This window comes from Lytechinus pictus, chromosome 5, assembly GCF_037042905.1.
Source record: "Lytechinus pictus isolate F3 Inbred chromosome 5, Lp3.0, whole genome shotgun sequence".
In the NCBI taxonomy this organism is placed as follows: Eukaryota; Metazoa; Echinodermata; class Echinoidea; order Temnopleuroida; family Toxopneustidae; genus Lytechinus; species Lytechinus pictus.
This window is the reverse complement of record NC_087249.1, coordinates 2,049,145-2,062,953: the sequence shown is the minus strand read 5'-3', so window position 1 is coordinate 2,062,953 and position 13,809 is coordinate 2,049,145. Positions and strand designations below refer to the sequence as shown.

General features: G+C 34.4%; 1 protein-coding gene across 1 annotated transcript in view; it reads right to left on the bottom strand.

Moving 5' to 3' along the window:
* Positions 1 to 3,559: 3,559 nt before the first annotated feature.
* LOC129261946 (semaphorin-1A-like) overlaps positions 3,560 to 13,809 on the bottom strand; it is a 58,808-nt gene continuing 48,558 nt past the window's right edge. Inside the window, exons 19-20 of the mRNA XM_064099600.1 lie at positions 12,160 to 12,336; positions 3,560 to 8,763 (exon numbers count right to left, since the gene is read on the bottom strand). Coding sequence (XP_063955670.1) covers positions 8,261 to 8,763; positions 12,160 to 12,336 — 680 coding nt within the window. The 3' untranslated portion in view covers positions 3,560 to 8,260. The remainder of the gene's footprint in view (positions 8,764 to 12,159; positions 12,337 to 13,809) is intronic.

The window sequence follows — 13,809 nt, the reverse complement described above, 5'->3', positions numbered from 1 at the left end:
ATAACCAAAAGTGACGATAGTACCATAGAGCTCTGTAATAGCTCTATGATAGTACTTTACTCACGTACATGCATGGCTCTTGAACTTGGGGTTCCAAAAAGAAAAAAAAAATCAGGGGCAGATCCAAGGGGGCCGACTTGGCCCCCTATTCTGGGGCAACCTGTAGAAAAAATTGTTCTTTTTAACTTGAGAGAAACGCTTAAAAAAAGAAAGAAAAGTAAAAAGGAGGTATCTACCCATGTTTAATTTACGGCCTCGTAACAGCCGGCCCCATGCGCGTATTCTGGGGGCCCGATGAGGAGAAAAGGGGGCGCCCAAACCAGGAAGAAAATGGGAGAAAATTGGGAGGGAAAGAACTTAAAGAGAGAAGGGAAAAAAAGAAGAGGGAAGGTGGCACCTAGGGGCGCCGAATTGATGTTCGGCGTTAGAAGAGGGGGCCCTGAATTAATGGTCAACCTATACACGTGTATAAGGGCGCTGAACTGATGTTCTATCTAGGGAAGCCGAATTGATGTTTGACATAGGGGGGCGCCGAATTGATATTCAACCGAGGGGCGCCAAATTGATGTTCGACATATAGGGGGCCGAATTGATGTTCGACATAGGGGCGCCGAATCGATGTTCACCCTCTCGGGGGCGCTGAATTTTTTTTTTTACCTTGGGGTGCCGAATTGATGATCGACATATATAGGGGGACGCCGAAATGATGTTCAACCTAGAGGCGCCAAACTGATGTTCGACATAGGGGCGCCAATTCGAAATTTATCCTGGGGCGCCAAATTCATTTTCAACCTAGGGAGGGGGTGCCAAATTCATATTCGACCTTAGTGGCGTCAATTACATGTTTGACCAGGGGCGGCAAATTCATGTTTCACGTGGATGGCCGGGCGCCAAACTCATGTTTCACATGAGTTTGGCGCTCGCGTTCGCATCAAATGCTTAATTAGATGCTAAGGCTAAGCCTGTTTTTTATTACCAAAAGTGCTTAGAATGTCCAAATTTTAGGTCAGAATATCAAAAATTTAATATCGCTCGCATCAATTGCTTAGATTTAGATACCGATCCTGTTCATAGTTACAAAATGTGCTTTAAAAAAAGGTTAGAGTATCCAGTTTTTGTCGGAATATAGAAGATTTTAGGCTCGCGCTTGCATAAAATATTTTGTTAGATACTCATCCTTTTCATGATTACCGAAACATGCTTCGGAATGTCCAAATTTTAGGTCAGAATATCCACACAAAAAAATCAGCTCGCGCTTCGCGCTCGCATCAATTAGGCCTATTTAGGTAATACCATCCTTTTCATAATTACAAAACGTGCTTAGAATGTCCAGTTTTGGGTCGGAATGTCAAAAATTTTCATCTCGCGCTTCGCGCTCGCATAAAATGTTGAGATGGATACCCATCCTGTTCTTTATTACCATATGCGTGTAGAATTTCCACATTTTAGGTCACACTATCAAAAATTTTCAGCTCGCCTTTCGTACTCGCATCAGTTGCTTAGATTATACATGTACGTTTTCACATCATGTCCACTGTTACAAAAAGTACTTAGAATGTCTGATAGGGAAACATATAGATGAAAATACCCCTCCCCCTATTGCCGAAAGCTGGATCCGTCCCTGATAAATAAATTAAAGCTCTCGCTCACATAATTTTAGTAAAGCCTACTCTGACGAGAAATTAAACTTAATTGAAACCCCAAATGGCTTAATTATTGGTTTTCATGATTTTATTTTTTCGTGTTTTTTCGGTATAATTGTTACTATTATTATTATCACGATATTTTTTGGATGTGTGTGTAAAATAGGTAATGAAACTAAGTTTAGGGGCTTGCCTTTCATACAAGCTTTTCTTTTTTCGGCAAGCCCCTTCGTTTTACTCTAAAATACAAAAATCATCCGAGGCAGCTTAATTCTTTTAATTGTGTTAATCAAATCTATAGGCCTAATTATGTTATATATGATATCATGTCTTGTAATATTCTTTACTATGTTACGTTATGGTTATTATATTATGGACAGCATTGTTAAACGGAAATCAATGAATGAAAATGTATTCAGATTTAGGTCTAAATCTAAAAAAGTACACGCATGATTTTTGAGATATAGAGCTTATTCTTTGTTTAAAAAACGTGCTTAAATTATCCGGTTTCAGATCAAAATATGAAGAAACTGCTCGCGCTTCGCGCTCGCATAATTAATGTAGGAAGATGCCCAATTACCCATCCTTTTCATGATTTACAAAACATGAATAGAGTGTCCGGTTTTCAGGTCTCAAATCTTTTTTTTTTTTCGCTCACGCTTTGTGCTCGCGTTAATGTTTAGTTATATAACTGTACCTATCCCGATCAAAATTACAAAAAGTGCTTAGAATGTCTATTTTTTAGGTCGGAATGAAATCTCTCTAAACAATTAACGCAAGCGCTCACATTGAATTAATTGTTGAAATATTTATCGTCATCATGGCTAACTGCAAACGGTTCTTAACAGGTCCCTTCTCGATCATGCCAAAACGTATATCTAAACATTTCTGCTCGCGCTTCGCGCTCACAGTAATTATCTAGTTTCATACGTATCTTGTTCAGGATCACATTGCTCAGAATGTTCAATTTTCAGGACAAAATACATGAAATTTCCAAAAGTTTTATCACGCGATTCACGCTCGCAATATTTAGATAAGGCTTATGATATTATTACATATTTATGTCGTTTTAAAAGAATAAAGCCAAGAAATGACTGCCAGGACTACCCTTCAAAGGAACAAACAAAATTTTAAGCGACCGATCAGGGAAAACATGGGTGAATTTTTTTGCCCCCCCCCCTATTGGCGAAAGCTGGATGTGCCTCTGGTCTTGGATTATAACATAACATAATGGTATTATTAATGTCGAGTGCTTCACAATTAAGGTCCCATTTTTATTTTTTATAAGTCTTCGGCATGATTCGGCCAAGGATGACCTCCCGTTCAGGAGGCGGGCGCTCTAACAATGAGCCTCAATGCTCAGACCAGCAAAAAAAAGTTCATCACAGTTAATAAGTATACAATATTCAATCAGAATGCAATGAATAATTCATGTGATTCGGAATACTGAATTAAGATTTCATGTTTTCTCCATTTTTGCGCAAAGCAATTTAACAAAAATAATCAGTGTTCGCTCCAATATGGATTAATAGTTGTATTTTGGTGTCATCTGATACAACAGACTTAAAAGCATTTATCAATATTAAAAATCTCTTACATTTTGAAATATCACTAGGACTGATTCCCTCCCCCCCCCCCCCCCCCCGAGAGTAACATATTTTGTTACCATCTGTATTCAGGCCTATTATTATTAACCTGTAAAACCATGTTCTTCTCTCTCCTTTGCTCACTGTCTTGCTCGCTCCATCCCCCCATCTTTCTCTCTCCGTATCCCTTTCCCCATCTCTCACTCATTCTTCTAATGTAACAACACGGCCCTCTTTATCTCGTTCAATCTCTTTCATGCAGAATTAATTCCAAATAGAACATAAGTCGAATTTACTTTTAAGAGTTGTCACAAGATGTAACTCAACAAATGCAATTTGCTCATTTTATTTTATATTTTTATTTTTTGCATTTATTGCAATAACATAAAAATGGGCGTTGCAATTTATTTACATGATCAGCATATACATCTCTAATGGACATAATTGTTCAAAGTTGAATCTCCTTGAAAATGATGAAACAGGACAGGATTAAGCAAAATAGCAATAGTTTCAAGAAAAGTAGGTTGAATTCAATCCAATTAGATTTCGTCACTCCTTAATGTCTAGAAACTGTAATTTCTCTAATAGTTGGTGTTATCAAATAGATTTTTGATTCTATAATCAATATTTAATTTCCATAAACATCTCTTTAAATTTTTCATAACTTTATTTCATAATGATCAATGTTGTTTTCTGATTACAATTCATGATTTCTTGACATTAAATTAAACACGCGATCTCCTGTCTGTTGGATGTTAAAACAATCACTTTCTGCATAGAAGTGCTTCCTAACAAGCTTGTTAAACCTATGAAAGGCAACAGTTACAAAAATAAAGTATAATCCGGGTCATAAACCACATGTTATTTCGGATGCAGTTTTGTCCCATAATATTCATTATATCTTATTTACATAATATGCAATATGTCTCTTTCATTTACATTTTGGTGACTTATTAAGTACCAAAAATAAACCTTTTGCCTTCACAAGATGAAAATGATTATTTTTAATTCATAGTCCATCTTATTTCTAGACATAATTTTGGAATCTAAGTAGATCTATAATAATGATTTGGCAAAATTAAGCAATCATGAAAACATAGGCTTAAAAACTAAACAAAATTCAAAGAATAAATTCATAAGACAAAGTAAACAAATTTCAGCACTTATCTACAAAATGAATACCATCGAAATGACAAAAAAATATAGCGTGACGATCATCACCAACTTTAAAGAATACTTGTAAACTGAAAAACATCCTAACTAGTACTATAGTAATAAATTTGAATCAATACATGATATCTTTCAAACATTCTTCTGTACCTGTATTTCATAACTGCTTTTCATGTTGACATATAATTGCTAAGGTATACTGTGTATATGCTCACACGGTGGGTTTCATATTTATGTATTCAATGTCCGTAATAATAAATCTCTTTTCTGGGTATACTCCTTATTCTTTACAAGTAGAAATGTAAAACTTGATAGAAATGATGAATGAAGGAAATACAACATCATCCCAAGAGATATATGAGCTAATATATCACAATACACCTAACGACAGCCCAAATATCTTCTCTATATATATATTATGAAACCAGTGAAGTGCTAGTATAAGCCTACATATTCAAACACAGTGCTGTTAATTTAAATTACAAATTCCATACACACATCTATTAATCATTTGAAAAGTCTTGCTTCTGAACTATTTCTTCTTTCTAAACCATTATCCACCTTTTTTTTTTTACAGAAAATGAGAGTGGAAGACAATAATTTCATCTGGACGATTTAAAAGAAGAATAATGCAGTCATATGTCTTCAGGAAGTTTAGCGAAATGTGGTAGTATGAAAACAAATGCCCACAACCCAATAGCATTTTTTTTTCATTCATGAAATTGATTTTATACCATTTTGATGTTTTTTGCACACCTGAATAACATCATTAGTCTGACAGGTATGATTACCCACACCAATCCAAGAAATAGTTTTAATCATGATAAAATGACTCATTTTTCAAGTTTAAAGAATATTTTTCAACAACAATGCATCCTGGGTCGTGAACATATCCTTTCTACTACTGCATTTTTGTTTAATCGTTCTCAGCTAACATAATGATGACAGAATATCTAAATAAAACAAATGATGTCTAATCCTAGCTTTCCTAAGTTCTATAAATGATGACTGGGTACAGTGAGGAGATGCATATAACACATGTGAAAGACAAATAGGTTTTAATACTGGTGTGCCTATTATCATCCCAGTAATAACAACAAAATATTTCTACATTTCTCTAAAACATCATAAAATCAGTTCAGGTTGGTGTTTGCAAGTTACACAAATCTGTACGCTCAACTCAAGACCAGTTCTTGTGCCAACTGAGATATCCTAGCCTTGATCTGTTTCACACAGTAGTGGTAACTTTCCTTTGACTCGGGTCAAATGTTTGACAAATAATAAACTATGCATAGAGATGCTTCTTAACAACAAGAATGCTAATGAACAGAGTTCAGATTTTGACTTGTGCATAAGATTCTGCAGAACTTACAATCAGCTTTATGAACTACCAACCAGAAATCTCTCTCCTCAATTTAAAAAAACAAAAATCGATCTTGTGAATGACAATGCAATTATTGATTGTGTGGAACATGTGATGATAGCAGCATGAAACATACATACCTACAGAATATAATAGTCCTCATAACTTACCAACTAACAAAAAACTTTGTATGCAAAATCATATAAACTGGCAGTGAATACAATATATATTTCATCAAAAACAAAATTGCAACAAAGTTTTTCTTTTATGAATGAGCAGTAATCTGTAATTTATAATTAGTCAAGCTTTCTCAGTAATTGTTTTAAAAATAGGTAATGAAACTGTTTTTTCAATCATATATGTCTATCATTAGATTTTAATCAGTCATTTTTAAAAGATTTTAAAAAAAAGTTTATAACACACTTAAAAAAAAAAATCAATTTTGCATTACTTGATCAAATAAAATCAACTAAAAAAATCATTTGGAATGTGGGATTTCATTACACTAAGTCAACATAAAATAAATTTTCTTCTTCAAAAGGAGAAAATTCCACACAACTTCCTTTAAAAAATGCACACAAAATGGGACCTTTTACCCTTTTCTTACAAAGATTGCATTATTTTCTTTACAAATAAAAAAAACCCACACAAATATAAAACTAACCCAGAAGTTTTTGCTTTTAAATATCTGCAATGCAGACATGTTACCAAAATTCCCAACACCGACTACTCATGAAATAGCAGTCTTCTTGAAAAGTTATATATATCTCATAAGCTGTCTGATCATAGTTAGTACATTTTCATCATCACATAGCATTTTGTACAATGTTAGTGAAATTATTCATCAAGAAATGTCAAAATCATTCAAACGGGTTAATTATTAAGTTTCAATCCATGGTCAAAAACATATATCTTGGTTATAAACAAATTTAAAAAAAAAAGAATAGACAAATTTAAAGAAAGAGGTGAGAGTACAGAGGGTTTGATATATAATTTCTTTATCATTTGTTTCTTGAACAAGTGATTTTTTTTCATTGCTTGTGAAGTGATTTTATATGTGCAATCAACAAGTTTTACATACCATAGTTTACAAATGATCTGGGTTTTTTTTTGGACCCTGGTTGGATCTAGTAAGCTGCTTTGCTTCAGGTATCAACCAACCCCATTACTCACATTTCTTTTGATAAAGCTCTATCCCAAAGATAAAAACACTTGTGATTTCAGTATAAATCTAATAAGAACATAACTCATAATTGCATAGGTGCAGACAACATTAAACTGCATTGCATATTACCTTTTCAAAAAAGGAACTAATATCTCCACAAAACAGAGAAGCCTCCTCCCCTTATTCCTTCACTTAAAAGCTTCAAGTGTATTTGTATGCAATGTGGGTGAAAGCTTAACAAAAATGTACTTAAACTTTTTAAACTTGTAAATACTTGAACTGCAGCTAACTTAAGTGTTCTTGTATGTAGTGACATCTTTTGACTAAAAGACCTTGCAGAATCGCCATAGCTGTGATTGAAGAAATGGTCGACTGTGTGGCTAATCTAAGGCAAGCTACAACACACACCATTCATTCAATTATCAGGGGTCACAACATGAATATTACCAATCACTAAATTGGTCTACATTTGAAAATAGAGAAAAATTCTATTCTTGTAAAAAATTAGGAATATTTTTTTAATAGTTCTATGTGTCTTTTTAATATTTTTATTTATTTTTTATCAATATTTTTTTTAAAAATCAATATTTGCACAATCCCCACTTCTTTTTTCTTATCGCAGCTCCAACACAGTCTTCATACGTCATGTCTTTATCTTGTGACTGGCTATTCCAATTGAGCTAACTGGAAGATGGCAGTCAATAGAGGGAGGTGTACTTGCTTTCAAAAGTTTACTTCAAGACATTGGGTGGAAGTAAATATCTTTATCTGCCACAAAACCAGAACTATACAAGTGTCTAGTTTCAAGAATAAGAAGACTTGATTTTTTTTTTAATGATGATCATACTGACATCATTAAGCCTTTTATCCTGAAGCTCATCTGAAATGGAATAATCAACACTTGAGGTGATGCAATCAATAAAATTGGTAGGAATACTCATTGCACCTTGTGATCAAATCATCTCAGTGATACAACAGGAATGGCGTGCTGTGCCTTCGCATATATAACTTGCAATTATTGCGTATTACTGTGTGCTAGCATTGCCATGGCATAAGATACATCAGAGAACTTTGTTAACATTGTTTCTTTGGATCCAGCGATCTCTGATGACATCTATAAGCAGTGCATTATACTGGCTTTGCACCAGCCAGTGAAGCGAGAGCTACGAATCATCCACATTGTCTATGGCTTGATCCAGAGTGGAATGAGAGTGCTTCACACAGAGTACTGCTACAAGTCTTTATTTTAAAGAGATAAATCTCCAAGCTCCTCACTGGACTGTGTCCACAGAGGTCTCTCTTTAACAGGTTGACCCTGATGGTGGTGTAATAGTCATACCAACTCCTCCCCGGCCATCCTCGGCTGCCACACGTCATCGTCATACATCTCACTGTCCGATGCACCCGATGGTCTCCTGTCTTCGGCCGTCATCACCCGCCCGTTGTAAGGTGAGTATGGTTCATTGGCATGGCTACGTGGGTGCTCCACGTACAGATTATGTATCTGTGGTGTCCTGTGCCTGTCAAGGCTGTTAAAGGTGCTGGTGTTGTTCTTGTACTTGTTGATGCGGGCTGGGCTGGGCAAGGAGCCTACCGTGTGACCAAAGGAGACGGGGGATCGGTATGCGGGTGGAACCATGGGCGTTGGTACCGGTACGGGCCGTCTAGGTAAGCTGTGGCCGTTGACTGGTCCAAGAGAGTCTCTCTCCCTGCCTGCAGGGGTGTGGGTGGCACGGGAGGGGGGCGACCACGGGACCTCCAGTGGGATGCCATTGGCCACCTTTCCATTCTGGTTTGGGGTAGAGAGGAGGTCTTTCGGCTCCTTGGTCTTCATTCCTAAAATAAGATCAAATGAAAATAAATTTAGTTTCAATCTTTAACTGACTCTAAACACATTTATCATTGCTAGGGTGATAAATCCTTGATTCTCAAATACATTTTTTTTTGGGGGGGTTGTTTTAATGAGTAGAGCTTCTATCAATCTACCCAAGTCCCAAACCTCTATCTGAAAAATAAAGCTAATACACTTTGTCAAGGGGAACACCATCCCAATGGACTCCATTGGTGATTTCATGTTCAGAGTTGGTGCTTGTTTTGAGATTGGAAATGCAATTGTAATCTCCTTCCATAGTGCCAACACCTAATTGGGTTCACAAAATTGGTCAATATCATTGCCAAAAATATTTTAATTGATAGCTCAATGCAAAGTGAGACTTGAGACAATAAGCCAATCACCAACACCACCGAGATGTGTGGCAGCCATGTATTTTCAGTCTCCCGATAGCTGTTTTGAGATACAAGATTTTGTTGCCCCAGCAATGACATGTGTTATAAAATCATAATATTTCACTGCACTCGACAAATTAGACTGCAATTACAACACACACAAACAAATGCATAGCGTATGCAATTTCAGATAAGGACTATTGGTGACATCTTCTAGGAAACTTACTGCTCACAAATGTTAAAAGACTGAGGAATTTGAAATATATACACACAAACTACTTTCCTAATATCTAAAGTAAATTAGGTCAATAATATCATAATTTGAGTATCTTTTCAAGAGGAAAAAAACATCATGCATAACAAATCCAACAACTATCTTCACAATCTGAAACAAATATTGTTTTAAATCTAACAGAATCTAATAATACAACAACTAACAAACATGAACTTCAATGCAGTCAACTGAATTCATTCGAAACACAGTGCTTGTGTAAATCAACTAATTTCTTCCTTTGGGGGAGGGGGGGGGGTACAAAATAAGATAAGATGTTTGTAGTGACACTTCAATGAAAGGATATTCAGACATATATAAAGTTTTCAAAAGAAATCATAAATAAAGGTATGGCAAATCTACAATATTTTTACAAGAAACAGCATGACCACTTCATTTCAATTTGCATGTATGCTATCAAACATTTCTTGATAATCTTTGTGCATCAACAAAATCATCTTTAATTGTTTCAACTCTAAAATCTTCAAGAAAACATTCTTAAAATTCAAATTCTTTCTTGTCTTCAAGAAGAAAAATGCATGCAATTATTGCAATAACACATAGTAAGGAATAAGAAACACAAAATAAACAGACATCGAAAACAAGAGAAAAACAAATCAACAAAAATATTAAAAGGAAATAAAAACAAAATGTAAGGTTTCTCTGATCTCTAGTTTACAGGCTTCAAATCTTAAATGGCTCAAAACAGGGGGAATATATCCATTCAAAAAATATATGAGGGTAATATGAATTATTTCATTCTTGAAAAATGAATGTTACAAATATAGAATATATCCAGCATACCAAGTGTATGTTATTATTTTTATCATTGAAAGTGGTATGATATAAATATGAATTATATATTATAGTGTATATAAAATGAGAGAATGTTGATAGACTTGAAAAATTAGATAGAAATGGGTATGAATGAATCAAGAGTAAGTAAGAATTTATTATATAACAATATAATGCACAATGATTGAATCTTGGACAGAGCTGCACGAATGCTAAAGATACATGAAAGTATCTGGCAACAGTTAATTGTCTTGCATATAATGCTTCTTTCCCAATAAATTCCAAAAAAAGTTAAAGACCGATTGGGAGCATGTTTACAACAATGCCTTCAGTCCCACTCCTTGAAGTTCATGTTTGTAAGAATTAAAGGGGAATCAATAACTTTTCAGACAAATATGTCATTAAAAATTATGAAAATTCTTGAATATTGAAATATAATATAATTTCAAGCATAATTTGAAAGTAAAACAATGTTTTGCTAAGCAAGACTGCAACACTACAGACACAAGATGATAAATAACATGTTAGTTACCACATACCAGTCAAAAGTTATGCACATCAAAATGCATGATGGGAGATTGGTTAGCGAAGAAGAAGATTGGTTACATCATGAAAAGAAGGAGAAGACAAAAATGTGAAAATATGACATAATCATCTCAACAAGTATCAAACTGCATGATTAATGTTTATATAGATCCAACAATCCATTGTCTGATTCAACAAACATAAATGATGTATGTAACACAATGACAGCAGAGACAGCAATTATTAGATGTAAAGACTCCTGATCACATGATCAGTGGTGTTATTTACCAATCACATGATATGATCACATGACCTGATTAGATGATTTATAAAACAATGTCAGGTATACAATGAGCCTCTGATATAACAAGCATGTGCAAGAAAGCAATGGAAAGAGAATGAGAGAGAAACATGGATGAGAATGCATTAATGTGACAAGAAATATGCTACTTTCTCAGCGCAACTAAATTATGTTTTATAATAAGAGCATCCATTATGATATACACAAAGACAAATGAAGCTACTGAAATGTGACCTCAATCACATAATGAAAAAAATAAATAAATAAATATAATGTATCTTTTATCATCTCATTTCTAGAACAAACTAAGGGTATCGAATCACTCAATTGACATTATCAATAGAATTTTTAAATTTAAAGTTGAGAGCTGAAACAGGCAGTATTTTCTAAGTATTATAAGCAATGAAAGACGATAAGAGAATAATATAGTATATTGATGAAGAGACTTTGACAAAGAGACAAACAGATAGACTGAAAGACAGAGAGACATTAGCATGACAGGTAGGTGAGTGCAGGTAAAGCAAGGTTGGAAAGATGGTCAATTTTATGATATTAAGAGTAAAAACCTCTCCCCTTAAGAGTCCTTCCTTCGTAGAATGTCTATCCTTTATTTCAAACATTCAAAGTGTTTGCATATTTTTAATTCTCTCCCCTCCCCTCCCCCCTTTCAATTGAAATAAAATGCAATAGAGTTGAAAGGGGCATATTGAGAATATTCTTAAAATTGGCACAGAATGAAATGTTTTTTGTGTGTGTGTGACAATAGTTTTGTTTACACACATATAATCCAAATGATACCATTTTCAAAACATTTTAAATCCTCTACACAAGGAACAAAAGCTTTATAGCAAAGCGGAGGATACAAATGAAATGCATAGAATAAGTGCAATGCATAGATGGAATTAGATGAAAAAGATGATATATGATTATCTCTCAGCATCATGAGGTTTGTAAAGCACAATGTCAGTGCATGTGCAGAGCCAGGGGTGAAGCACGAATACTACAGCCAGGGAGTACGCCTGCTGTCAGGAGCCAGTGGAAAAGCTTGTGACACGGCATGCCATGGAGGTTTTTTGTTTTAGGGTTTTTATTTGGGGGATCAGAGAAACCTTACTTGCACTCAAGATGCTATCATCACTGGAAGGAGGTTGATAGATACCCTTATGATGTTGGTTGTAGCATTGATACAGGACCACCATCCCACAGAATGTGAAGAGGATCCAGCCAAGGATTAGGAAGACCAGCACCAGGACGTTACCTTCCTCCATCAGACTGTGGTTCCGCTGAGGATCTGTACAAAGACAATGAATACAAATAATGACTTACAATGGTCTCATGACACACCAAGAAATTGTGAAAGTAAAATTTTGAATAAGATATACTTGCATAAACTGTTTAAAGTTGTTACTTCACGGCTTTCTTTCCCAGGTTAATTTTCTTGAGGGAGAAGCAAAATAAGGGTGAGGTCCGGATTCAATGTCTCAAACTGTTTTGTGAATCTAGTCTTTTCAACTCAGTCAATATAACTGAGCAGACTTAGCCTTCACATTTGTACGATGTCACGTACCAAAGAAGATTTTGTCCTTCTAATCTAAATTGAATCACTCTATTACACTAAAGTTTTTAATTTGTACGTTAACATAACTACTACCTATCAAATTACAGTGCTAGAATTAACAGAACAAATGAAATTGCTTAATTTAATGTTGACCCTCCTACAAGCACCCAGACAGATATCAATCAATAAAACAGGGTACATACAATGTATGGCAAGGACTGGAAAACTGCTGAATTCCAAGAAATTCCCATTCAACTCAAGATTAACATTTAACCTTTTAGCAACAATGATTCAGCAAACAAAAATCATAAAAAAAGAAAAGAATGGCTATTGAGCGGTGATCTAAAACTCTCTGAACCATTAGGTTACAAGAACTTTTGTCTTCTTCTGTCCTTACTGTTGCTTTTAATCTGACAAAAAATCAATTAAGGACATCATCATTTGTATGCCCAAATTCAAATGACTTCAAAAATCAATATGTTATATTATCAACAATAAGGTATGCAATGTAAATCAAACATGAGTGAGATACAGTGCACTCTTTACAGTCCTTGTCATGACTTGAAAAAATGAGAATATGAGATTACATAATTACAAGACTGACATGCATGTACATGTGTTTATTGTAGAAAAAAAAAACAATATAAAGCAAGCAAAAGGCATGGCAGAATATTTAAAAAAGATATGATTAAAAAAATAATTTTTGGAAATGCTCATTGTAAATTTCAAAATGACAATTCATTTAAGACCCATACATCATGAACAATTTCACCACATTGGAACAAACATGAAAGTTAAATTGTGTTAGAATTGAAGAAAAGTTAATAATGAAAGAATATTCAAAGATGAATGAGTTAGTATTCAGATAATAAGTAATCATATTTTCACCCTTATCACAGTCTATGAAGAGCAAGAAATGGAAAAAAGAAAAAAAAACATTAAGGAATTGGAATTAATAAATGGAGAAATGATCAAAATCTTTTTGTCAGGAAAAAATCAAAGTCAAAACATTAAAGTACCAAAATGAAATAATTAAACAAAAGCAAAAAGCAAACCATACACAACTCACTCAGTGACTACATGTATAAGTGATAATGTGAACAAGCATATTTGTCCAACTGGGTGTCCAACAATCAAAACTGAAAATGAACTCTTTTGACTGAGCGTCAGATGGTCATAACATAAAACAGGTTAAGGGTAACCTTT